Below are 24,889 nucleotides of genomic sequence, written 5' to 3' on the forward strand. Positions count from 1 at the left end.
CTCCACGCAACTATGTTGCCAAAAAATTTGACCTAAGGACATCACACACATCCATGCGGGAGGCAGGATTCGAACCTGCGATCTCAGCAGCAGCGCGGCTCCGGACTGAAGCGCCTAGAACCGCTCGGCCACAGTGGCCGGCGTCGCACTAGTATTCTACCCCTCATAACGTGATCAATATGTGTTCTCTGAGCCATTTTCAAGATACAGTCACCATTCGCCCGTATGAAAACTTCTGCACATTTACTCGCTGCACCGTACTCTGACATGCACCAACACACCTCTGCGTGTGTGACTGCTGCCAGCGTCATGGTGCGACGACCGCAGGTCAAATGCACCGCATGCTGATACCCCGAGGAGATTTAAACCTGCAAACCGCCCACCAGAGCGTTGTTTCACCATGTATCACTATTATCCTTAATTTACGAGCATGGGCGTAGTTCGGGGCGCAGTACACAGGCCGCCAGTGGGCCGGCGTTGGTGTGGCATGGCGTCATTGGACCGTAGCCGGTAGGTTGTATTTTCCATACGTACGACGGCAGGCGTTGCTGGGGTTACTGCGGAAGCTGTACAGGGATGGGCGCGCCTGCGCTGTTTACCGGCGGTGGTTCGGCCGACTATCACCAGTGAGCTGAACGCCGTCTGATTCCCGGCCGCGAAACACTGTGCACCGTGGTGCGGTCAGTGACGATGGTTTAGGCTCTTGAGGAAACTTGGGTTGCCATTCGTCTGCAGAAATTCATACGCCTCATTGAAAGTGTCCCGAGCAGAGTTTTGGGCGTCATAACCGCTAGGGTGGACTCACCCAGTGTTAATGACTTGGTTCTTTTGCTCAGGTAGTGTAATATTGTGACTGGACATTTCATTAATTTGTAATATTGTGAGTCGACATTGCATTATTTAAAAAAATTGTGCTTCCACTGTTCGTGTTGGATGTCTAGCTCTTTGGCGTTCCAGATCATGACACTGTGAGACAAGTGTAGCCTGAATCACGGAGAGCACATCGAGATCAGAGTGAGTTAGCTTTCCGGGGCTCTCAGTACGATATTTCATCTGCTGCGACTCGGAGGATGAATCATGTAGAGTGTAGGCAGCGCGAGTGCAGCCGGCGGCCGAGCGCGCGTGCGCCCAGATGGCGGTGGGCGATACAGCAGCTGGAGGGGCGTGCCGCCGCGCCGCGCCGCTCTCTGCTGTCCGCTGTCCGCTGTCCGCCTACCCAGCACCCGCCGTGACGCGGGCCGCTCAGCGGGGGTCCCTACCACCAGCTGGTCGCCGCGCCGCCGCGCCGCCCCGTGACGTCACCGGAGAAGCGCCGCACGCGGTCGGTCTCCCCGGGTGTATCGGCTTCACTGTAAAAAGACCGCGCTACCGCCTCTGCTTACGTGCTTCTTCCGAGCGAGGTGGCGCAGTGGTTGACACACTGCACTCGCATACGGGAGGACCGCGGTTAAAACCCGATTCCAGGGGTTCTGATCCTCATTTGCCGGCCGGGTTGGCCGAGCGGCTCTAGGCCCTACAGTCTGGAACCGCGCGACCGCTACGGTCGCAGGTTCGAATCCTGCCTCGGGCATGGCTGTGTGTGATGTGCTTAGGTTAGTTAGCTTTAAGTAGTTCTAAGTTCTAGAGGACTGATGACCTTAGAAGTTAAGTCCCATACTGCTCAGAGCCATTTGAACCATTTGATCCTGATTTACCTTTATTGTGATTTCCCTACATCGCTTCAGGCAAATGCCGGCATGGTTCTTTTGAAAGGGCACAGCCGACTTCCTTTCCTAATCCGGTGGGACCTATGACCGCTCTGTTTGGTCCCCTCCCCTAAATCAACCGGGGACTGATGACCATAGATGTTAAGTCCCATAGTGCTCAGAGCCATAGCCTAAATCAACCAACCAACCAACATGCTTCTATTTCTGCTTCCTAGTAAACACTCTGGGCGTAAAATTAATTACCTCCAGCGAAAACGTTTCTTTCGTACGTGCCTCGGAGCTGCCGTGACGCCGCGGCATGAACCACGGATTCTTGGCGGTGCGTGACGTGCAAGACAAACTGCACGATACACAGCTCCTCGGATTTAATCTCAAAGGTTTATTGCTGGAGCCACATTAATTGTCTGTTCCATCATACTATCAAATCAATCTGAATTATTAACACTTCCCTCCTCCCTCCACCGCCACTCTTCACACTCGTCCTCGATTTTTTAAAGAATCGAACTTCCAAGTACAAAACAGCTTGAAAAGCCTGAATACTTTGCAACTGACTTTACGTATTAACCTAGTTTTTCACACATCTCAGTGCTCATAATGTCACACCTCCTGAACTATGTGTTGTACAACGATGTTATTTTCCATGTACACTACTAGCCACTAAAATTGCTACACTAAGAAGAAATGCAGATGATACACAGGTAGTCACTGGACAAATATATTATACTACAACTGACATGTAATTACATTTTCACGCAGTTTGGGTGCATAGATCCTGAGAAATCATTACCCAGAACAACCACATCGGGCCGTAGTGACGGCCTTGATACGCCTGGGCATTGAGTCAAACACAGCTTGGATGGCGTATACAGGTACAGCTCCCCATGCAGCTTCGACACGATACCACAGTTCATAAAGAGTAGTGACTGGCGCATTGTGACGAGCCTGTTGCTCGGTCACCATTGACCAGACGTTTTCAATTGGTGAGATATCTGGAGAATGTGCTGGCTAGGGCAGTAATCGAACATTTTCTGTATCCAGAAAGGCCCGTACAGGACGTACAGGTCGTTCATTATATTTGCAAGGATCGAATGAAGGATAGAGCCACGGGTCGTAACACACCTGAAATTTAACGTCCACTGTTCAAAGTGCCGTCAATGTGAACAAGAGGTGACCGAGATCTGTAACCAATGGGACCCCATACCATCATGCAGGGTGAAATGCCAGTATGGCGATGACGAATACACGCTTTCAATGTGCGTTCACCGCGATGTCGCCAAACCAGGATGCGACCATTATGATGCTGTAAAAGAACTTGGATTCATCCGAAAAAATTACGATTTGCCATTCGTACACCCACGTTCGTCGACGAGTACACCATAGCAGGCGCTCCTGTCTGTGATGCAGCGTCAAGGGTAACCGCAGCTGTGGTCTCCGAGCTGATAGTCCATGCTATGGCAAACGTCGTCGAACTGTTCGTGCAGATTGTTGTTGTCTTAGAAACGTCCCCATCTGTTGACTCAGGGATCGAGACGTGGCTGCACGATCCGTTACAGCCATGCGGATAAGATGCCTGTCATCTCGACTGCTAGTGATACGACGCCGTTGGAATCCAGCACGGCGTTCCGTATTACCCTCCTGAACCCACCGATTCCACATTCTGCTAACAGTGATTGGATCTCGACCGACGCGAGCAGCAATGTCGCGATACGTTAAACCACCATCGCGATAGGCTACAATCCGATCTTTATCAAAGTCGGATACGTGATGGTACGCATTTCTCCTGCTTACGCGAGGCATCACAACAACGTTTCACCAGGCAACGCCGGTCAACTGCTGTTTGTGTATGAGAAATCGGTTGGAAACTTTCCTCATGTCAGCATGTTGTGGGTGTCGCCACCGGCGCCGAAAAGCTAATCATTTGCATATCACAGCATCTTCTTCCTGTCGGTTAAATTTCGCGTCTGTAGCACGTCATCTTCGTGGTGTAACAATTGTAATGGCCAGTAGTGTACATTCAATGGTACATGTGGACATTCTCTGCAAAATCCTTGCGAATACAGTCTTTGGTAAAAACTTTATAAATTAAAATCGTCATTCCTAATCTTCGCAATACCAAGGGCGGGAGTTGGTGGGGGTGGTGGGCGGGTGGAGATGGGGGGGGGGGGGCTCGAGGGCGACTTGTTGCCGACATCTTGAAAATATCGTAATCTCGTCATGTAGTTCATATTTTGAAAGTATGGAAAATTATTTATTGTTGTTAATCGAGTTGAAAGAAGATTACTGTTAATGTAGTGAATGATCCACGCAGTGGACACCAACTGAAAAAGCTATGCCTTATGTTTCTGATCTAGACTGCCATAAAAATGCGAAGGAATTGTTAATCAGAACTCAGGAAGAAGTTGTAGTGTAATTCACAATCGATTTATTGGTCTTAAACAAGAAAAGACAACAAAATTATTAAAGAAACATCATGCAAAAATATTTATTTAACAAAAGCCTTACTAAAATGTGATCTATGGTGGACAAAGTGATCTGCTGGGAATAGACACACAACACTAACCAGAATATTACTCGCTCTATCTCACTTCATACACGTGAATCCAGGTTACGACGCCACCACCAAACATCTTTATTCTACCATACAAAAGAAAAAAAAAGAAAAATATGGTTCGAAAGAACAGGGTGCTGAGAAACAGATATTATAGCCCTACTTCTCAGCAGCGAATACCTTACCATCCTGCTGGTCAAGGGGGCACACTACGATGCGTTCGGCGACTGAAGTCATGGACGGCGGCAATCTGTTATTAAATTCGCGTTCCCGAAAAATGCACCTACGCGGTCTCGCGTTAGGTTAATTCAGATTGCAGGTACTTCCCTAAGAGCCTCTGAAAACACGACCTATTCCAGTGTGCAGGTGGACCCGTTTGCTGGTCTGCCAAACCAATTTGACTCCGTGCCACGACTTTGCGTTTCGAAACACGTCAAATGTTTAGACGGTCGACTCAAGACAAATAAGTACACCCACGCATCACTCGTTGTGGCCGTGATGATATAAGCAGTACCTCTGACGGTTCAGAAAATGACTGGCACAGGCTCTAAGTCGCGCCCTAGCGAAGGACACAAGTCTCACCGTTTAGATAGCGACCTGCAGTTCTTTACTAGCGAAGCGCCGGTACAAGAGACTTGTAGAAGAGTGCGTCCAGATCTCCCTTTTTCTGTGTTGCCTCCTCAGCTCGATTCCAAAATACAAGAAATGTCTCTGAGCACTATGGGACTTAACTTCTAAGGTCATCAGTCCCCTAGAACTTAGAACTACTTAAACCTAACTAACCTAAGGACATCACACACATCCATGCCCGAGGCAGGATTCGAACCTGCGACCGTAGCAGTAGCGCGGTTCCGGACTGAGCGCCTAGAACCGCTAGACCACCGCGGCTGGCTCTCTAGGTTCCCTCATTCTCAAATTCTGGGTGAATGTATTCAGGGTAAGTTGTGTGGCATGAGGAATGCTGGGCCGGCCGAAGTGGCCGCGCGGTTCTGGCGCTGCAGACTGGAACCGCGAGACCGCTATGGTCGCATGTTCGAATCCTGCCCCGGGCATGGATGTGTGTGATGTCCTTAGGTTAGTTAGTTTTAACTAGTTCTAAGTTCTAGGGGACTAATGACCTCAGCAGTTGAGTCCCATAGTGCTCAGAGCCATTTGAACCATTTTTTTGAGGAATGCTGCCTCAAGACATAACAGATTCTAACTTAGGTATTCGCCTTATTGAATTAAACCTGAATCGTAAGAATACACCTTCCACGATACGGGTTCCTCCTTTATACAAACACAATGTTTTTTTTTTCTTTTTACCCAAGCATGTTTCAGTTCCTGTGTGCCATCATCACTGGGTTTTTGTTTATTGAAAACTGTAAAAAGTTGTAAGGTGGCATTATTTTACAACTTACAAACCGCGTTTGCATACAATACGACATAAGTAAGCCCCTTAAATGATAGAAAAGGCAGGTTTGTGCTCGCTCATTAAAAACATGTATGCAACTGACATCGCCTAGTACACTTAATTTATTGTATAATGTCTGCATGTTGGGTGACAGAGGAACAAGCAGAGCTGTGAAATTCGTGGTAGAACGGAAGGACACAGGAAGCTAATCCCGGCGCTAATCTCGAGACCCCGCCCTTGAGCTGGACCACCTGCAAAATGGGAACACGTGGCCTGCATGCAAGCGTGAGAAAACGGCCTGGTCAGGCAAAAACACATGGCAGCAGGTATTCGAGTACTTTCCTACGGACATAGAAAGAACTTCCAGAAACTTCGATCTTGATTCTAAACTGCGATTGGTATGCGTTCAGAAGTGAGTGCCTTTCGGAAAGATGATTCGCCACCCAAATTTAAGTGAGAGAAAAGACTTTGTGCAGCGAAAAGAGAAGTGAAAAGGAAGTCGCTGGGGGCTCATGGAGGAAGAGAGCCGTCTTGGAGGTCCACGGGCGTAATTTTGGTGATGTTCAATTTCGCTATTATCTCGCTGAGGCGAGTAGTTCTGTGCTTATAGCTTCCAATCATTACGGTGATCTTCCTTATGCACCAGCGCGTAGGAAAGTAAATGTACAATGCTGAATCACGTGGTCTACTCCGTTCTGCACTGAGGTTTCACACTGCTCATTGAGATAGTAGTTCCTTCTTGCTCTTTAGTACAGCGGGGGAAGTCAGTTACTCCGCGCGCAATCACAGATCGCGAGTACATTATAGGGCAGAGCCAGGCAGTTTAAGGGCCAGTATTAATACAGGGAGAACCTGACATTTGTAATCATTACTTAGTTTCTTCAAATTGCTTTTATGATGAATAAAACAGAAATCTCGGCATTTATCCTTTAAAAGATAGTATTTTCCTGTATTAATTAATCTTGTCTCCTGTGTACATTTTATAACTTATTCGTTAAAAGGGGGCAGGATTTTGTCGGATTATCCTGACATTCTGTCGTATCCACAGGATACGATTAGGAAAAGGGTAGGTTATCACGTGATAGTTTACATAATTAATGAGAATAACGTACTCCTACTGAGGGACGTACAAGTGTCAGGGCGACTTCAGTAGCGTTATAATATCCATTGCGCAAATTATCACTTGTACGTACTCATGACAAGTCTCCGCCATCAATAGCCAGTAGAAGAAGTGGAGGTAGATAGAAAGTGAAAATGTTTTAGATTATAATTCTTTTAACAAAGTGGGGCTTAAAGAAAGTTTTTGTTCGTTTTGCTTCTTACCGTGATTTTACATTATATGGTTTTGCAGGAAAAACTGCATGGTGTCCTGCAATGATAGCTTGTCATCTGCAAACTAAACGATGTAAATGTAAATTTCATCGGCACGCCGAAGTCGCGTTTTTTAAAAATTGAGGGATGTGTTAACTCGCCGATGAAATTTATATTTATGTCGCTTAGTTTGCAGATGTCAAGCTATGAGTGCAGGACACCATGCAGTTTTTCGTACAAAACCATATAATGTAAAATCACGGCAAGAGGCAAAATGAACAAAAACTTTCTTTGGGCCTCACTTCGTTGAGTGAGTTATAATCCAAAACATTTCCATCTTTTGCAGTTTTCAATAAACAAAAATCCACTGATGACGGCACAGAGCTGATGAAAATGTTTGGGTAAAAAGAAAAACCAGTGTGTTTTTATGGCGGAACCCATATCCAATAATTTAACAGCAAATGAGGAGAAAGGACAAGAGCTGCAGATCCAAAGATGAAGAATGTACCTCTTAATAAGTAGACTCAGACAGCACATTTAATTTTTAAATTCGTTCAGTAATTGTATGAGAGAGAGAAAGTCAAGTTATTGTTGCCTCTGGACGATTTTAGATAGTAATACAGGTAGATAACGGTCGCCTGCCTCTGTTAGACCCTGAAAACTCCAAACTCCAAAGTCACTAATTGTGGAAGTTTTTTCAACGGTAGTATATGTTTCTTGTTTAATCCGAATATAATATTTGTAGGAGGTCGACTTAAAAAAATTCAAAATTTTCGCCCTTTTTGCAGTTTTTCCATTGTCACGAAAAGTACGCGTTTTTCGAAGACGACCAATCTGTACTGTACCAAAGAAGATGCAATTTACTACAAAACACACTAGTCAGGTTTGATTTTGCCGGCCGGGGTGGCCGACCAGTTCTAGGCGCTTCAGTCTGGAACCGCGCGACCGCTACGGTCGCTGGTTCGAATCCTGTCCCGGGCATGGATATGTGTGATGTCTTTAGGTTAGTTAGGTTTAAGTAGTTTTAAGTTCTAGGGGACAGATGACCTCAGATGTTAAGTCCCATAGTGCTCAGAGCCATTTTTTTATTTATTTTCTGACGAGCGGTATTTACGTAATCGTCAAAATTGCCCACTCCCGCCCACTACAACTCCAAAAATATAAACGTTATCAACAAAAACCTCTGCAACACGTGAAAGTACAATAAATTTCGTATGAGAGACCTCTGAAATATTCATTTTTCTTACAAGGGGAAAGGAGCAAACGGAAATATTCGGAAAATGCTTTCTGCGCCCTTCAGCCAAAAGAGCGCTCCCACGTTTCTATTGCTATCCGGCACTAACTCTCAGCGAATTACACTTAAAAAGGTTGTTTCTTTATCAAATTGTATTTACGACGTATTATGTACGTCACACCAAACAGAAGGATGAAAATGAAATTTGTGTGTGCTAACGTACATGTGTCATGAAATGAGTCAATTTTAAGCCGAGGAATGGGTGATAACACCGAGCTGATACTCCATCTGGAAAGGAAAGAAGGCACTCGGTGATAGAATATTGATACAATAGATAAGTATGTTGTATAGTGAACAATCGATATATCAAGAAATAGCTGTAATGATGTCACGTGATCTGCTTACTCGCCCCTGTTTGGTTGTTGGTGGCCGAGTCCATGTTTCATGGTCACTAGAAGGTCCAAGTTCCTGGACAATGCAATGTGCAGATAAAGATGTAGGAGCTGTGGAAGGTCCTGGTTGAACAGTAAGTTGCTGTGTCCTAACTGAAAAAATTATAATCGAATGGCTAATATTACGGTAGAGAAAATGTTGATTAGTTGAGGTCCCTAATGGGGCAAAATATTACATGAAGTAAGACCGCTTGTCCCCACAGCTGCTTCAGACAGTGGCACTGCAGGGGGCTTGTCCAAGTCGACTCTGTGTTGTACGTCAAAATTGTCGTCTATATTGCACCACGACCCTTCAATTCACGGGCACAGATTCATGCAGAACAGCCCTGCTTGCATACACACATCCACCGACCTTGACAATCTGTCTAGCATTAGAAAGATATTAGCTGAGGAAGCTGCTCGGGAGCCGGGAGTTTCAGGGTAAAAGTGGAAATCAACCCATTTTTTGTCAACTCCCACCCCCCAGTGCTCTGGATCCACGAAATTTCCGAGCCACTGCGGCATCTTATGGAAAAGTCTGAAGGTGTGTTGTTGAGCTGTCGCTTCAGTGGGAGGTGTGCAAGTGAGCTATGAAAGACGCGTTTTCTGATGATGTCACGTATTGCTTATCCCTCACGTTGTTGAGTGTTGTGTTTGAGTGGTTACCACAGTACAAGGCAATCAAAAATTTCTCAGCATCTGCTATTTTCTATCGAAGCATATAAGGATTAGTGGTTCCAGTAATGTACCATTCAAGATCCGGATTTTTGGAGAGGATCCTGAAAAATCTGACCTTGCTTTGGTTGAATGACATATACAGTCGCATGCATTCAGTGTATAGACGAAGAGCATGTGGTTGTCAGCACTGTACTCCCCAGATGGTAGAGGGTGAGTAGAGCATGTGTGCGAGATCAGCTTTCTGCCTGGAGGTGATTCCACTTTCATTGCAATTTGTCATCAGCATGGGGATTAGTCTGTCGTTGTTTTTCGCATTCAATAGAAACTTTACTTGTGAAATTGTTGGTTTCACGGTGCTCCTAAATTCTATATGCATGGACTGCTTTTTGATTGACCTCCTCAAGCACTCCATGAACTCGGCGGTCTTCTGTCCGTGTGAGTACCTGTCGAACATAACTGCTGCACTTTGATTGTACTTACTTCGTATATAATTGATATATGAGTTGTGAAATTGTTACAAGGTTTGCACACTCATCCATTCAAATCTGTGCAACAGAAGGTGTCCGTCAAACACTTATACCGTACTACTTGGGTCCAGAGCACCTGACAAAAATCGGTGGGCCCCCTGTACCACGCTAAAGCCATTGACTCCCAAGAGGCCACTTTAGCTTACGTCTTGCAAATGCAAGGCAGACTGTCGAGTTCATTCTAGGTGTAGGTTAGCAGGACTGTTCCACAGTGAACTGTGCCAGCAACGTGAAGAGTCGTGCTTCAACATCGACGATATGTTTGATACAAAAGGCGTAGACGGCCTAGACGGGCCCCTGCAGTACTACTGTCTCAGGCAACTGTGGTGACAGGTCGTCTTACTTCATATAATATTTTGCACCCTAGTGGACTTCCAGTAATCAATTTTTTCCCTATCAACATTAGTCAGTCAGTTATAATTTTTTCATTCAAGCTGCACCTTCCATAACCTCTGATGTTCTGCCTGGACTTTCCATTGCCGAGGAACGTCCTAGTGACCACGAAACATGGCCTGGGCCACCAAGAGCCAAACAGTAGTGATTTAACGACGCACATGACATCAGTACAGGTATTTCCTCATACATCGATTGTTCACAACTTACCTATTTTACCCACATTCTATCACTAAATGCCTCCTTTCTTTACCAGATGGAATACATACTCGATGCGATGACACATTTCTCGGCTCAAAAACCACTCATTTCATGACACATCTATATTACTACATACACATTTCATCCTCATTTTTCTACTCTGAGTCATGTATGTAATATGTCGTAAATACAATTTAGTAATGAAAAAACCACTTCTAAATGTAATTCGGTGAAAGTATAGCGCCGAGTAGTCTTTTGGTTATAGGGGGCAGATGGCATTTTTCGTATCTTTCCATTTGTTCCTTTTCCCTTATGAGATAATTGAATATTTCAGAGGTCTCTTGTATGAAATGTAATGTGCTTTCACGTGGTGAGATGTACATTTTTCGAGTTGTAGTCATTGTTGGCGTTGTCGCAGGGGGGGACAAAAAGTCGCTGCTATTCAGAGCACTCTAGCGCCGATACCGCTCATCAGAAAACAAATCTGCCTAGTGTATTTTGTAGGAGATTGTGTCCCCTTTGGTGCTGTATAGACTGATCGACTTCAAAAATGTATTATTTTCATGATACAAGGGAAAAACTGAAAGAAGAGCGAAAATTTTGACGTTTTTGTTGGGGTTTTTCAATGTGAAGCTGATCTGTTACAAGACAGCAAACATGACTTGGATTCACAAGCGCAGGAAACATACAGAAGCCTTGATAAAAGGACTTGCGCAATCTTTTACGAAAACAACAGTTTTGAGTACCAGTTGACTGGACTATGTAGCTACATAACTCCTTGCAGGAACGATTAGGATATCCGAAGACTGGACTGGAAAATGTTTTCCGCAAACACTTCAACACACGTTCTCAATCTGGCCACTGGCATCTCCCGTCGATGATTTCCGTTAAAGGAAGATAGGAGCACTTTTGAAATCTAATATGGAAGGACTCGCACAAACCATCACTGTCAAATTTCCGGGGAAACAATCGTAATTTATTTGTTTCTATTTTAACCTTGCTAGGGTCGTCTTGTTCACTGAAAGGGTTTTGCCAGCTAGTCACCTGCGCTTTTGCTTACATGCATCCCTCACTTGAAAAGCTTGGTAAGGAGCAGAGCAAAATTCCAAAGTGCATCACGGGAACGACGTTCAGTACTGGTAGAATACCTCAACACTCAGAATCACCAACTACCGACTTCAGAAACACACTTTAGAACATTTCCGCCCCAGGGGGTATAGAACTTCTCCCCCCTCCATTCCCCTTTCCCCGTCCCCCCTGCGGCTGCCGGTCGACTCTTCGATTTCGCAAGCTACAAGAACCGCGGAGTTATTTAACCTTCAAAGATGAAAAACGTTTAAGCATTCCTGCCAGCCAGAATCAGGAGCAGAATGTAGGCATCTTCATTGACCGTTTCCTGCCCCCACTGCCAGGGATTCTATACGATGCTGCTCCCTCCCAGGACTTTTACAAGGTTCTCGGAAATTACCGGCTAGGAACTCCATACACAACCCCTTTATGAGGATCAGGAAAAGACCAGCGTATCATCTGCAGGCCGGAGTATGCCCCCTTCCTCATGATAACAGCTACGGTGGACAAAATTTCCACCTCGAGAGCATCCAGGTTTTGCCAGGAGAGGCTATTTTACACTTGGTGACGTCTCACTCATACCGTGTAACACCACCTCTAGCACTGATAACGGACTCGCCAGAAAGAGAATTTACATGTTTCTTCAGGAGAGCCATATCCTGCTGAAGCACTCACTGGTGATTAGATCCTGTAGGCCGGACAAACTGCAGGGAGAAAGAATGACCCGATTGTAAATAGAATTATTTATTAGGAAGAAGGGCTTAACACCAAGAAATTGCACACTAAATTACTCAGAAAAGACAGACGTTTATAAAAATCCATCATAAATGTTCAATATATCCTCCATTGGCTGCACGCACAACATCTTGCCAACAGTCGAATTCATCCCAAACTAAGCATAAGGTGTCTTCTGTCACTGAAGCTACAGCAGCTGATATTCTGGTCTTTAGTTGATCTATGTTACGAGGTAAGGGAGGAACGTAAACACATTGTTTAACACGTCGCCAAAGGAAGAAATCACATGGTGTTAAGTCAGGGGACCTAGGAGGCCAAAAGTGTAAAGCCTGGTCTCGCGGTCCTATATGCTCTATCCAACGTTGATGCATATTGGCACTGAGGCAACTGTGCATATTGTTGTGCCAGTGCGGTGGTGCTCCACTTTGCTCGTAGATGAAATTGTCAAAGTTGTGAGAATAACCAGTTCCGTACCATTGCAAGATATGATTGTCCTCTTACGGTTTCTTCCTCAGAAAAGTATGGTCCATAAACGTTGCTTTGCGAAACAGCATAAAAGCCATTCACTTTTGATGAATCACGTCCAATTGTTTCATGGGGATTTTCGAGCCCCCATATACACACATTATGACGGTGAACCTTACTGCTAATATGGAAAGTTGCCCCGTCACTAAATATCAACCATGACATAAAAGTGTCATCCTCCGTGTCTTCTAGAGTAGCATTGCTAAAGTCCACTCGCTTCACTTTGCCATTATCTCGAAGAGCTTGTACCAGTTGCAATCGGTATGGTTTGAGGGCTTAGCGACGCCGTAACACACGCCACACTGTCATGCGTGGTAACGGCTAGCACGACGCGTAGACTTGCGGGGGCTCCACTCAAATGCTCGTCGTATTTGTTCCACTGTTTGTTCAGGAACTCGTGGCTGGCCAGGACATTAGCCTTTACAGAGGCACCATATTTCTTCAAACTGTTTATACCACCGTAGAATGTTCTTTGGTGAAGGTGGTTTAGCACGAAATTGAATATGAAACGCCCGCTGAACTCCGATCACTGACTGAGTATAGCTAAAGTCAATAACACAGTAGGCCTTCTGTTGCGCGGGCGTCGTATTGCTCGAGACTGGCTGCACCCTCCAGGTCAGCGCTGGTAGCGACATCTAGCGGATTTTTTCTAAAACTCTAGACCATGCCGATTACATCTAGCGCTGTTTCAGTTACCTAGTGATATTTCTCTCAGTATTATTACAATTTAAAATCGGGTAATTCTTTTTGGGACACCCTGTATTTTAGCCATTGTTCCAAATAGTCTCAGACATTTTTCTGTGTGATTAAGATCGGCTAGTTTAGCGTACTAGTAGAGGAACACTTGCGTGCAGCCCAGTGGACACTAAAATGTCGACGGAAAATTCATAACGAAGACGCAGAAGAAAGGGCACCACCTGATGACTGATAACATTGAAATAAACTTCCCTTTCCATGTGCTCGAAACGTGGATGTGTGGGCCAAAGTCATAGCACGAAAAACACTCCATAGTGTAGCAGAACCACATGTGCAGTGCATTAGACATTTTGCGAGATCTGAAAAGAGGCTAAGTCACACACCTCCGGTAAGGTATTGTCTAGTTTCTGCTCTTTAACCAATTCAAGATAGTCAGCTATAGAGGGTTATTCAGCTGCCCCTACCAACAGGAGCTATGCAACCCTCACATCTTCAAAGACTAAGCACGAGACATTCTAATTCTTTTATTACATACAAACTGTTAGTCCTACAGAAAAAAATGAACAGGGATTTTTTGTAGGAAATTTAATGTAGTTAAATTTTGTACTGGGATACGTTTCGCTGATAAAGAAAAATGCGTTTCAATGTAACTTTTGTACGGTTATCTTGAATAAGTCAGAAACTACTGCCTTTAGTAAAAACGTATTCCACTTCAAACTGTATCTACATTACATTTCCTACAGCAAGGTCCTGATCATTTTTTTCTGGAGGACTAAAAGTTTGCATATAGCGTGCTAGAAAATATGAAGTTCATGCACGTGGTTTTTGAGGTGTTGAGAGTTGCACACAACCCATGAGCAGGAGCAGCTAACACACCCTGTATGTGCCTCTTTAGCAGTTGCGTACGTCTTCGTACAGAATGGTAAGGAGAGGTAAGAGACAGAGTGACTCGGCAACCGTCGTCATAGGGGAGCTGGACTGCAGCAGACAAGATTAGGGAAGATGTCAACACAGTAAACAGAACATTTACTTGACTTTTATGTCTCCAAGCAGATAAGGATTCATTACAAATAACAGTAAGAAACAGAGTCCAGCTATTTCAATGTCAACAAGGATGAGGTGTACCAAAGTGACTCTTAACGTGAGTGGGGCGTCTGGTTGCCACTGGTCGTCCTTTATTGCAGCGCCTTTATTGCGGTACCGAGTCGCTGGAGGCGTGACTCAGTAGGCGTGGTCCATTTGGTCTGCCGGATCCCGCACAACTGCTATCAGTGTCTGACGAAACTTGCTATTTTGTTGCCAACTGCGACGTCCATGGAGTGGTATCAATACGTGGTACCACAGTAACTAATGGCCCTTTCTCAGGTACCCGACTCAAAACGTCAACTGAATGCAGTTCCCTTCGCAATGTTCACTCCGAAACTAAGACCAACTTGTATTCCTTGACAGTATCAGCTCTTGTCAGCATTATTGCCAAGGCATAACACTTGTTGCCGACCCCAGAGAGTTAGGATTTTTGTACGCCCATAGTTCTTGTGTTACAAACCTGTGAGTGGGACACCGTTCGTTGTAGACACATTGGCTCATCCGCGTTCACAGTGTTGAGTGGTACTTAAATAAATAAATTAGTGAAATCAAAGTGAAGTAGAAATTAGAATATAAATGAAAAACTTGGTTTAGTTTAGAGAGTTACATACTGGCATTCAGCGGGCAGAACAGCAGAACAGAAGAGACAATGACCGCGAAGTCAGCAAGTTCCACATAAGCGGGCGCTGTCGATTCAGCCGTCAGGGCATCGCCCGACCGGCTCACGTGTTTCTCAATTGTCGCATGTGAGCAAAGGCCCTCGCCTACATCCCAAGAGCCAATGACCGACGTTAAGAAGATTCTTCGAGAAGCTTTTCAACGTGACAGAAGAGGCAATGGCCGGCTCAAGTGTTTCTCAGTTGTCACATGTGAGCAAAGGCCCTCGCCTACATTCCAAGAGCCAATGACCGACGTGAAGAAGATTCTTCGGGAAGCTTCTCAACGTGACAGAAGAGGCAATGACCGTGAAGTCGTCCACCTCCAGTAAACTGAAGTGAATAAATACGCGAGGCGCAGTGGGCCCGACAGACGGAGACGAAGACGAGGACGGAGACGGAGACGAGACGAGAGACGAAGAAGGAAGAAGAGAAGAGTAGCAGTAGTTTTCAGTCAGTTTCGGTGCTGAAGATCGTCATGCAAGAAGAGACTGCATCATGCACAGACGCACCAAGTCCGCCGCTGTAATGGAATAACAAGCAGCAGCCTCGGCTCCAGAAGACCGAAGTTGAAAGGTATTTGAAGTCTGATTTTTACGTACCCGGGTGACTCGTGAGGACGGGAAGGAGACGGCCTCACATCAGCAGTCACCTGTGAGCTGGGATGAAGATGTGACAGCCGAAGACTGGCAAGCGGGAGTCCGTTGTTCGAGTCCGGGACACTGGCCTTCCCCCGCCGCGCCGCTCCGCTGGCCGACGCACAGCACGCGCGGCCGCTTAGAGAAGAGAAACACTGGGACGCCACATCCAAGGTATCACCGTCCGATGCACGACTTCGCTCTCAATAATTAAACGGGCCACTTCGCGCTGCGCGTCTCCAGTCAGCTGGGCGAGACGGCGACACGAGATACACACCGCTACGCGTAATCAGACGCCGCCGCCGCCGCCGCCGCTGCCGCAGCAGGAGGCTACGCAAACGACACAGCTGCCGTTCTCCGAACCAGAACATCCAGTAAGATACAGTTGTACGAAACTTTCAATAAAAGTTATCTTATGTAAAAATGCTGTTTCATTCTACCTCATACCCCAGCCAAGGAAGAACCCACCCTGCCCACATGTTGTTAAGAGAGAAAAGTCAATTTATTTAATATTTTCACCCTGACAGAATGCTTTAGAATGCTCATCCTGACAATTGACAGCATCAAAAGAGAAAACCCAGTTACATTTAGTATCACAACTGTTACAACAGACAAACTAATACGTCAACTTCATTCAGGGTGTCGGCATGGGCACACCCAAACACGATAGGTGGTTGGTGGTATTCTCTTGCGTCCGCACGTCGAAAAACTTTACTGATTTAACTCCATAAAACCGGCTAGGACATATATATCACTTGACTTATGTTGACGGTGATTGTTCAACGCAGCCATTGCGTTTTATCGCATAAATTTCTTCCCTGGTAAGGAATATTGACTGTAGGCTAATCAGACATCCAACGTCACGTTACAACGACAAAGTTTCAAGTACACACAGTACAAGGCTTTATCTACTCATGTGAAATTTTGAAATGCAATAATTCAATGAAATCGTATAATACAGTAACGGGTCACGAAGGTTTGGTGAAATATTTACAGTAAGAACCACAAGAATGTGGACACACGTCCACTCTTATTATTCCCTCTTGGCTGTTGTACATATTGTATAATACCCGTCTCTCCCTATAGTTTACCCCAATTTTTCTCAGAATTTCGAACGTCTTCCACCATTTTGGATTGTCGAACGCTTTTTTCCAGGTCGACAAATCCTATGAAAGCGTATTGATTTTTCTTTAGTCTTGCTTCCATTATCAACGGCAACGTCAGAATTGCCTCTCTCGTCCCTTTACCTTTTCTAAAGCCAAACTGATCGTCATCTAGCGCATACACAATTTTCTTCTCCATTCTTCTGTATATTATTCTTGTCAGCAACTTGGATGCATGAGCTGTTAAGCTGATTGTGTGATAATTCTCGCACTTGTCAGCTCTTACAGTCTTCGGAATTTGGTGGATGATATGTTTTTGAAAGTCTGATAGTATGCCGCCGGACTCCTACATTTACACACCAACGTGAGTAGTCGCTTTGTTGCCACTTCCCATACTGATTTCAGAAATTATAATGGAATTTTATCTATCCATTCTGCCTCTTTTAAATTCTAATTCTACGACTAGATCCCCTATCTCTTTTAAATCGACTCCTGTTTCTTCTTCTATCACACCAGACAAATCTTTCCCCTTTCTATGTACTCTTTGCACTTATGCACGCTCTCCTCTGCGTTTAACAGTGGAATTCCCATTACACTCTTAATGTTACCACTCTTTTAATGTCACCTGTATGCTGACTCAGTCCTTCCGACTATCATTTCTTTTTCGTCTTCTTCACATATTTTATGCAGCCGTTTCGTCTTAGCTTCCCCGCACTTCTAATTTATTTCATTCCTCAGTGTCTTGTATTTCTGTACTCCTGAAATTCCCTGAACATTTCTGTACTTCCTTCTTTCATCGATTAATTGAAATATTTCTTGTGCTACCCGCGATTTGTTCGCAGTTACCTTCTTTGTAACTATGTTTTTCTTTCCAACTTCTGTGGTTGCCCTTTTTATAAATGTCCATTCCTCTTCAACTGTACTGCTTACTGTGCTATTCCTTATTGCTGCATCTGTGGCCTTAGAGAATTTCAAGCGTATCTCGTCATTTCCTAGTACTTCAGCACCCCACTTCTTTGCGTATTGATTCTTCCTGAAGCATACTCTTCATCACTACTATATTGTCATCTGAGACTTTATCTGCCGCTGGGCAAGCTTTACAATCCAGTATCTGATCTCGTAATCTCTGTTTGACCATGATGTAATCTAACTGAATTATTCCCGTATCACCTGGCCTTTTCCAAGTAAACCTCCTCCTCTCGTGATTCTCGAAAAGAGTATTCACTGTTACTAGGTGTAATTTATTACAGAACTTGATTAGTCTTTCTTCTCTCTTATTCCTTGTCCCAAGCCCATATTCTCCTGTAACCTTTTCTTCTACTGCTTCCCCTACAACTGCAGTCCAATCCCCCATGACTGTTAGATTTTCATATCCCTTTATATACCGTATGTTTTTCTTTCCAACTTCTGTGGTTGCCCTTTTTATAAATGTCCATTCCTCTTCAACTGTAAGGCCTACTGTGCTATTCCTTATTGCTTTATCTGTGGCCTTAGAGAATTTCAAGCGTATCTCGTCATTTCCTAGTACTTCAGCACCCCACTTCTTTGCGTATTGATTCATATACTTTCTCTGTCTCTTCATCTTCAGTTTGCGACATCGGCACGTATAGCTGAACTATCGTTGTTGGTGTTGGTTTGCTGTCGATTCTGATAAGAACAACCCTATCAGTGAACTGTTCACAGTAACACACTCTTTGCCCCACCTTCCTATTCATAACGAATCCTACTCCCGTTATACCATTTTCTGCTGCTGTTGGTATTACCCTATACTCATCTGGCCAGAAATCCTTGTCTTCTTTCCATTTCACTTCACTGACCACTAGTATATCTAGGTTTAGCCTTTCCACTTCCCTTTTCAGATTTTCTAGCTTCCCTACAAGGTTCAAGCTTGTGACATTCCACCACGCCCGATTCGTAGAATGTTATTATATTGTTGATTATTCAACCTTTTTCTCACGTTAACTTTCCCCTTGGCAGTCCCCTACCAGATATCCGAATGGGGAACTATTCCGGAATCTCTTGCTAAAGGAGAGATCATCATGACACTTTCTTCAATTACAGGTCACATCTCCTGTGGATACACGTTACGTGTCTTTAAAGCAGTGGTTTCCATTGGCTTCTGCATCCTAATGCCGTTGGTCATTGTAGATTCTTCCATCGTCAGTGGCAGTTTCCCACCCCTAGGACAAGAGAGTGTCTTGAACCTTTGTCCGCTCCTCCACCCTCTTCGACAAGACCGTTGGCAGAATGAGGTTGACTTCTTATGATGGAAGCCTTCGGCCGCCAGTGCTTATTGTTAATCAAAATTGTGGGTTTCAAAGCCTGGATAGAGTACATGTTGATCACTGATCAAAGATCCTACCCCTAGACAGCATAGCAGAAGCATAATTGGACGTCCCAACCACAGCACGTAACATAAAACCAGTACTTCACAGTAAACGCAGTTTTTGAAACCATCCTCTCCCGACGCATCCATCAACACCTGAATCAGCACCATCTCCTTCCCATTGATCAGTGTGGTTTCTGTTCCGAAAACATCTGAGTCCTTACTACCATCTTTAACTAACTTCGGCTTCAGAATTTTTCCAGTATATTGTGATATGTGCCTCCGGTAATAGTTTTCTCTGAAAACGTAAAGGGTCCTTGTTGTCTCTAAGTATTCATTCGCTTTGGGGGGGGGGGGGGGGGGGGGTATCATTGCTACTGTTCCATTGGGTGTTGGTGTCCAATTGGTCAGACTCTGCAGTTGTGTCTACTGACATGCCAACAGGCGTTGATTGTTGCCGTATCACTGAATGAGATTCTCATTTTCCATAGGCTGCAACTAGACCACTACAACAGAGAACTAGTTGCGTGTCAGATTGTAGCTTCAAGTAGGTCCGCATAATCTTGACTGATGGTGGTACTTATCGATACCGGTATCGTTTTTCTTGCTTACCTGTTGGCGTCCTTTCTTCCAAACTGGTGCCACGACGTCTTTGACTAACGTCGGAACATATCGAGTCGCATTTGGTTTCCTTAGTTACCCTTACCAACCATCTTTGCTACGCTTACGACTACCATAAGTCCCTGTAGAGGGAAGCCTACATTTAAATGAGCCATTGTCATTGGATAACGGCTTTTTCTCTGTTTTTGAGATTTTTATATATCTACGTTGTACATAATAATTAAAACATCCTCAGCTGTTTATTATATGACAAAACTTCTTACAATTATATATTTTTATAAATGGATTTCGTGGAATGGGTATTAATGACGTTACGTCGGAGACAGTGGGTGGAGCTTTAGCTATGTAACTACTAGCAACTGAGCTGTATTTGGTAGTGTTCTTCAAGTCTCTTTAGAGCGGCTTGCTCCACGCTACCGTCTTCTGCTGTCGCCAAGGGTATAGCAGCCACTCTTTATATTATATCATATTATTCTTACGGTTGTATTCAATGCCTTTGACCTCTGGGAATGAGTACAACTCTTTCCCAAGAATCTAGATCGTAACCGGTAAGAGATAACTAACATACCTGTGATGAAGACTACTTATATTGAAATAATTTTTTTACAGATTTATCTATCACTGTTTTCCCACAGTCAATGTTTCAAAAACTTCTCTAGACTCTCAGATCATCTTAAATAAGAATGGACGTAGTTATAACATCACAGAGATGTATAGGAACTTTATTTTCACCCTGTATGTAAAAGATTTAGTGGATAATGCAGACAATTCAATGAGACTGTTCGTAGATGACGCTGTAGTCCATAGGATGTTTACAGCGCTAAAAGAATGTAGCGAAATGCAAGAAGACGCGCAGAACATCGACAATTAGTGCAGGGATTCAACGTAAACAAGTGTAGCTCAATTCCCATAAATAGGGTAAAAGAGCCACTACTTTTCGATTCTGCTATTTACGAACAATCGCTAGAAACAGTACTACCTTAAAATAACTAGGAGTAACTATTTGGCGCGGCCTAATTTGGAATGACCATGTAAAACAAATTGTAGAAAAAACAGATGCAACGCTGAGGTTTGTGGTATCGCATATCGATTCCACGCTATTGCGTCTTTAGGTTGGCAGCGGAATTGCGGGTTTCCATCAGACGCCGACAGCAGGCGTGTATGGTCAGGTGGACCCAATGGTGCGCTCCCGCTGAGTCACGCCTCCAGCGGCTCTGGCTTAACGAGCGCCCTCTGTCACAGCAGTGGAGGGCGGCCGCCGGCAGGCTCTCGACACACACGTGCTTGGAGCCTCTTCGCTATGTGAAGCACTGCAGACGCCGCCTAGCTGTGACTCCGACCCCATTGTTTGTTCAGCGAGCCTCATCCTTGTTGACACTGAGAGCTGAACTTTATTTCTTGCTGCAATATTTGTAATGGGTGCTTTGTTCGCTTGGAGAAATAAAAGTTAAGTAAATCTTCTGTTTACTGTCTTAACTTCTTTGCTGATCATTTCTGCTTCTCTCCATCTCTCTAAAAATAGGTGCCACACCATTCTGTGGCCCATCTCTCCTTACCATTGTACACGAATTCGTACACAACAAATTGTACTGGCTGACTGTTAAGGAAATGTAATTCATACACGAACCAAATGGTTTACAAAACATTCATTCGACCACTCATTCTCCCGAACTGCCCATCAGCCTGGAAGGATTAATAGAAGAGACACGCCGGCCGCGGTGGCCGTGCGGTTCTAGGCGCTGCAGTCCGGAACCGCAGGACTGCTACGGTCGCAGGTTCGAATCCTGCCTCGGGCATGGCTGTGTGTGCTGTCCTTAGGTTAGTTAGGTTTAAGTAGTTCTAAGTTCTAGGGGACTGATGACCTAAGGTGTTAAGCCCCATAGTGCTCAGAGCCATTTGAATAGAAGAGACAAATGGTTTAAATGGCTCTGAGCACTATGGGACTTAACATCCAAGGACATCAGTCCCCTAGACTTAGAACTACTTAAACATAACTTACCTAAGGACATCACACACATCCATGCCCGAGGCAGGATTCGAACCTGCGACCGTAGCGGTCGCCCGGTTCCAGAGTGTAGTGCCTAGAACCGATCGGCCACAATGGCCGGCAGTAGAAAAGACAGACAAGATCTAACAAAGAGCAGTGCGTTTCATCAAGGGATCGTAAGAGCGTTACGGATATTCTCTACAAAAGCTACAAGAGGGGCATTGTGTATGACGGAGAGATGGAATTTAGGGAACGTATACTCCAAGAGGAGTTTGTGAAAAACAGAATTTGTCCCAGTGCATTATGCAAAAGAGCTAGGAGCACCTGACATTTACCATCATACTTCACCAATGTAAACAGTTTTTGGGAAGAGAGTGTACTGCCTCCTCCATAAGTTACAGCTCCATTTTTACAGGGTGTGTAAGAAAAATGTGAGTTATATTCCTGTAGGAGTTAGTGTTGGTCAAGACTAAAAGAAAAGTTGCTCTAACGAAATATCCAGAAACCAATACCTGTTGAGATATGGTCTGTTTTTGGACCGCAATTCACAGGCTACATTTTACTTACAGATGAGGCAAGATTGACAAGAGATGGGACAGTAAATTACCACAATACATCGTATGCGAAGATGTAAACCCTCGAGCAGTCGTGGCGTTGAGGCATAGGGATCGCTCCAGTATGAATGTTTGGGCAGGAACTGTTGATACATGTGCTTTACCAAACAGAGTAACAGGTGCTTGTTCAGCGATGTGTACAGGATGACTTTTCAGTGCTATTGGAGAACGTCTGACTGAACTTCCTTGTGCTAATGTAGGACTTTCTTCGTTTAAACAGGGCTCGTAGATGTCTCACGGATGAGCAGTACGCCGTCTGCTTGACGCCCTTACATAGTAGTGACTAGACAGTCTACTATACTGATGATGCTGTGGTCCAACGGTTGAGGGCAGACAAGTAATGCAAGTAAAAGATTTTTAAATCAAAGAGATTGGGGAACCCTCAGTAACAAAGTACAACACACTTCATATTTTATATTTTATGTGACTGGTTTACTCAACAAGATTTAGCATCCTACTGAATGGTGGTCTTTAACGAAATAAAATATGAATTCATCTAGGAAGAAAGTCCCATTTTCAAATTAACCAGCAGCGCGCGAGTGATGATAATCTCCACTTAATATACTCAAAGTAATAAGAGCGTTTATACACTATTTCTTTTAATCCCACGCTCAGATGCTTTAAGTAAAGTCCATGTATAACGAAATACAGCTGAGGTCACAGCCATAAGTCTCTATTCAACCTTGTGCAACTGAATGAAAATGAACTAGAAGTGTGAATGTAAATTGAATTCCTACATAACTATTCCACAATTAAATGATACGCTATATGAAACATTATTTGATACCTTGTCTGCTGAGATTAATTACTCTTCCTTTAAACATAGGTGTTCGATACATACACATGGATGTGTGTTAATCGCACTCTAAATCAAATAGTGTTCAGTTATAAGTGCATGTTTGGAGTACCTTCTGGTAAGACACAATGTAATCACTTATCATCATACCATATTTAATAATAATGTAACTTTCGCTGTCACTGGTGTTAATGGCTACTGTGCAATGCCATTGCCCCATTTTATATCTGTCTAGTCAGACAGCCTTGGCTGTTATTTACCAGGTGTACCGGTAGGAAATGAGCGTTAAGATACAAATGTGTCGATAGGGAACATTTGTTGTGAACGAGCCTTAATTGTTTTTTGTTTGGTTGGTATGACATCTGTCAAAGATATTTAGTATACTTCAGGTCATGGAACAAACAACGTCATATGTTTTCACCGTGTTAACAATGTCGAATTTTGTACCAGAAAGTGATGATTTGCGGAAAGCATTAATTCTTTGTTTTCATTTGAAAAAAAGTGGTGCAGAGTCGCATCGAATGCTTGTCGAGGCATATGGTGATCATGCTCTATCAGAATCAACATGAAAAAGATGGTTTCAACGGTTCAGAAATAATGATTTTGATGTACGAAATGAAGAACGTGGAAGAGCACCAAAAATGTTCCAAGACGGTGAATTGCAAGCAATATTGGATGAAGATGATACTTTGAGTCAGAAGCAAATGGCAGCAATGCTAAATGTTGCACAAGAAACAATTTATGACCATTTGAAAGCTATGGGAAAGATCCAAAAGTGTGGAAAATGGGTGCCACATGAATTGAATGAAAGACAGATGGAAAACCGAAAAACCATTTGTCAAATTTTGCTTCAAAGACATGAAAGAAAATCAATTTTGCATCAAATTATTACTGGTGATGAAAAATGGATTTATTTTAAGAATGCTATACGGGAAAAATCATGGGTTAATCCGGGACAACCATCAACATTGACTGCAAAACCAAATCGATTCGGCAAGAAATCAATGCTTTGTGTTTGGTGGGATCAGAAAGGTGTGGTGTATCATGAGCTTCTAAAACCCGGTGAAACTGTGAATAATAATCGCTACAGAAAACAAATGATCAATTTGAACTACGCATTGATCGAAAAAAGCCCAGAATTGGCCAGAAGACATGGCAAAGTAATTTCTTTACACGACAATGCACCTGCACACAAAGCAAAAGTGGTTCAGGATACAGTCAAAACACTTCGCTGGGAGCTACTACCTCACCCGCCGTATTCACCAGACTTGGCCCCTTCCGACTACCATTGTTTTTCATCAATGGGACACGGATTGGCTGAGGAACACTTCGATTCCTACGAAGGAGTCGAAAATTTGGTGTCTGAATGGTTTGCTTCAAAGACGAACATTTCTATTGGCGTGGTGTCCACAAATTGCCAGAAAGGTGATAAAAATGTATAGAAAGCAATGGTCAGTACTTTGTTTTTACTTTTACATTCAAAATTAGTGTTTCATTTTCATAAAAAGGGCCCATTTCATACCGGTACACCTGGTAAACCTTCCAGTGTACAATCTAGTTATGCTTGTAATTACAGTTGCTGCTTGTGTACATAGGACTGTCTTTCTTGAACTCAC

The 24,889-nt window shown here is 44.1% G+C and overlaps 1 protein-coding gene across 1 annotated transcript in view; it reads left to right on the plus strand.

Annotated features, from left to right (window-relative positions):
• Positions 1 to 1,132: 1,132 nt before the first annotated feature.
• Positions 1,133 to 24,889, plus strand: part of LOC124776114 — a 108,994-nt gene continuing 85,237 nt past the window's right edge. The window contains exon 1 of the mRNA XM_047250956.1: positions 1,133 to 1,325. Coding sequence (XP_047106912.1) covers positions 1,133 to 1,325 — 193 coding nt within the window. The remainder of the gene's footprint in view (positions 1,326 to 24,889) is intronic.

The sequence above is a fragment of the Schistocerca piceifrons genome, chromosome 2 (assembly GCF_021461385.2).
Source record: "Schistocerca piceifrons isolate TAMUIC-IGC-003096 chromosome 2, iqSchPice1.1, whole genome shotgun sequence".
In the NCBI taxonomy this organism is placed as follows: Eukaryota; Metazoa; Arthropoda; class Insecta; order Orthoptera; family Acrididae; genus Schistocerca; species Schistocerca piceifrons.